Raw genomic sequence first — 2,803 nt, forward strand, 5'->3', positions numbered from 1 at the left:
TTTAACTGCAAAACGTTATTTCATGTGTGTTTGTGTTTGACGTAAATTCAATCACTATACAATAACAAAAATATAATTTGTTTTGTTAACATATAAATAATTTAGTTCATTTATAAAAACAATGCTTGCACACGGCCTTGGATGCTTAATATATACCAAGAAATAAAAAAGTGTACATGAGCTTTCGGTTAACATTATATTTGTGTTTTTTTTATAATGTCTCCGTTTGAATGAATCATGTTTACGATTTGACTTGGGCAGGGTCATACAAGCATTAGTGGTATAAAAAGAGTCCGGTGCGTTCAAACCGTTCATGTTGCGGAGAGCATTCGTTATCTAAAATACCTCCGTTGTCGTTATAACATTCGTGCTCATATATATATATATATGTATGTGCTGATAAACTTTAAAAAATTTCAATTGTGTTTGGAACATATCTAACTGAAAAACGAGCACCGATAGTAGAATGTTGATTGTGAAGGTTTTTGTGTTTCTGTTGTTCCTAGGTATTGGAAGAAGTGCCCCGCTGGACGCACAGGATCTTTTGCAGAAGATTGATGAGCTAACAGAAAGATTGGCAGCTCTGGAAAACAACAAACGTGCTAGTAAGTTCAGCTTTGATACAATAGCATGCTTAACGTTCTTCACTTGTTTCAAAACTTTCAGCTCGTGTTTCTTCGTGTATTTCCTTTTCGTTTTCAAAGCACGTGTGCTGTTTTATTTTATGTGTCCCGATGAACACAAATAGGAAAAAAGTGTGTTTTATGTTCTGTTCTTATAATAAGAAATACATATAAAACTGAATATAACTGGTTTATAAATGACGTTTAATGATTTTAACATATTGATGTAAAAATTATTAACGATCTAAAATACGATTTTTACATATTGATGTATTAATTATAAACAATCTAAAATATTGAATGTCAACTGACTGGTGAATAAAATAAACAAACGTTACTTTTACGGTACAGATTTGGTGCAGCTGTTTCTGTTTTACAGTTGTTGAGGGACCAGTTGCCTTTACAGCTACCTTGGTTAACACAATAGAACATGTGGGAGATCATCAACACATCGTTTTCGACCGCGTGATTACCAACATTGGAGATGGATACAGTCCAGTTTCTGGCCATTTCACCGCACCAGTCCGAGGTGCGTACGCACTCTCCGTGGTCCTTACAAATACCCCGGGACATGCTGCAAGCGTCGTACTCATAAGAAATGGTCAATCGTTGGGACAGGTGCTAGCCGATGACGAATCAAATGTCGCCTATACGACGTCAACACTCGCTATTACGGCGCAGCTTGAGGCTGGGGACCAGTTGTGGGTACAAAATGAGTATACTTTTTCGGGACAGGAACAGATAGATCAGGAATGGACATACTTTTCTGGTCACCTAATCCAGCAGAACTGAGCAGATTCAAGCAAACGTAACTTTTGCTTTTCGAATTTTAACAACTTTACCAAATTTGGAACACGAAACTTTTACAATTAATGCCTGAGTGCTTAGTGCATTTGTTTTTGTCAGTTATTTGCCATACCTAAGCTTCAACATAAGAATACTTAATAACAATAAATAAATATAAATACCAGTATTCGAATTGGTTTAACCAGTGGCGTAGTTTTTTTGTGTTTATTTGAAATGCGTGGAAAAAAAAAGGAAATTCGTTGTGGACAAAAAAGCAAACAAATCACGGTTCGTCTTCTTTCATGTGTATCATCATTACTGTCAAACAACTGTACTGATATTATTGCCTTAAAAATCTATGTTGCACAAAAAACAATGTTTATCTCAAACACTCTGCGGCATTGGTGAAATAACAAGCAAATTCGTTGCATTGATATCCCCCGCAAATATGCTTCTGGACACAAAAGTTGTGACCTTTGACCTCAATGTGTGACCTTGACCTTAGCCCATAGGATTATGAATGATAAATGTGAAGCACTCCCAGATGATTGAGAACAACTATGGCAAGTTTCATGGCTCTGGCTCATGTGTTAATGGAGATAAGGCACTAAACTTACATTAAAAGCATGTTTTCAAGATACAAAGGGCCATAACTCTGTTGTTAACAGATGGTGTACAATGCCATTTGGCCTTCATCCTCTTATCCATATCTATACTCATACAAAGTTTCAATGAAATCCCCCAAAGCACTTTCAAGATATGGCTCCGGACACAAAAGTGCCGGACGGACGGAAAGACGGACGGAAAGACGGACGGAAGGACGGACGGAAGGACGGACAACGCCAAAACAATATCCCTCCGCCTATAGCGATGGATAATAAACTAAGGGATAATCATAAATGCGTGTGAACATCTTATAATTAAAATATAAACCAGTATAATTAACTTGTATTTTCCTGTCGATTTTTTTACGTCATTTTTGAGTGTCGTGTGTTTACACGTTTTTATTTAATTCAATGTGTAAACATAACGGTTTAAAGGATTGTGTTCAACTAACGAATATATACAAATAGAAAACAAGTATACAAGCAAGTTTCGGTTGATGCAAAGAATATATTTATTTATACCAATACGGGCGGAAACATACGTAACATGTAAATACTAGATGAAAGCATTTCAAAACGTTGCTTTGTCAATGTAATCGATAAAGCATATTCATAATTCAACATTGTATGCTTTACAAATTTATTTGTGTCCTGCCCGAGACAGTGAATAACGTTCAGACGGACAAAGGTCAATCAACTTAAGAAGTGCAAAAGAAGCCGTTTTTTGTCATGAAACAAGGCGGATAGAGACAAGTTGCCTGTTATTGTTTGCACTCGTGTTTTTTTTTC

At 36.1% G+C, this 2,803-nt stretch overlaps 1 protein-coding gene across 1 annotated transcript; it reads left to right on the plus strand.

Annotated features, from left to right (window-relative positions):
• Nucleotides 1-328: 328 nt before the first annotated feature.
• On the plus strand, nt 329-1,596 carry LOC127858566 (C1q-related factor-like). Its single transcript, XM_052395778.1, has 2 exons — nt 329-605; nt 1,003-1,596. Exons 1-2 carry the CDS (start codon nt 467-469, stop codon nt 1,413-1,415), a joined length of 552 nt encoding a protein of 183 aa, XP_052251738.1. The 5' UTR covers nt 329-466; the 3' UTR covers nt 1,416-1,596.
• The last annotated feature ends 1,207 nt before the right edge of the window (nt 1,597-2,803 follow it).

The sequence above is a fragment of the Dreissena polymorpha genome, chromosome 14 (genome assembly GCF_020536995.1).
Source record: "Dreissena polymorpha isolate Duluth1 chromosome 14, UMN_Dpol_1.0, whole genome shotgun sequence".
Taxonomy (NCBI): domain Eukaryota; kingdom Metazoa; phylum Mollusca; class Bivalvia; order Myida; family Dreissenidae; genus Dreissena; species Dreissena polymorpha.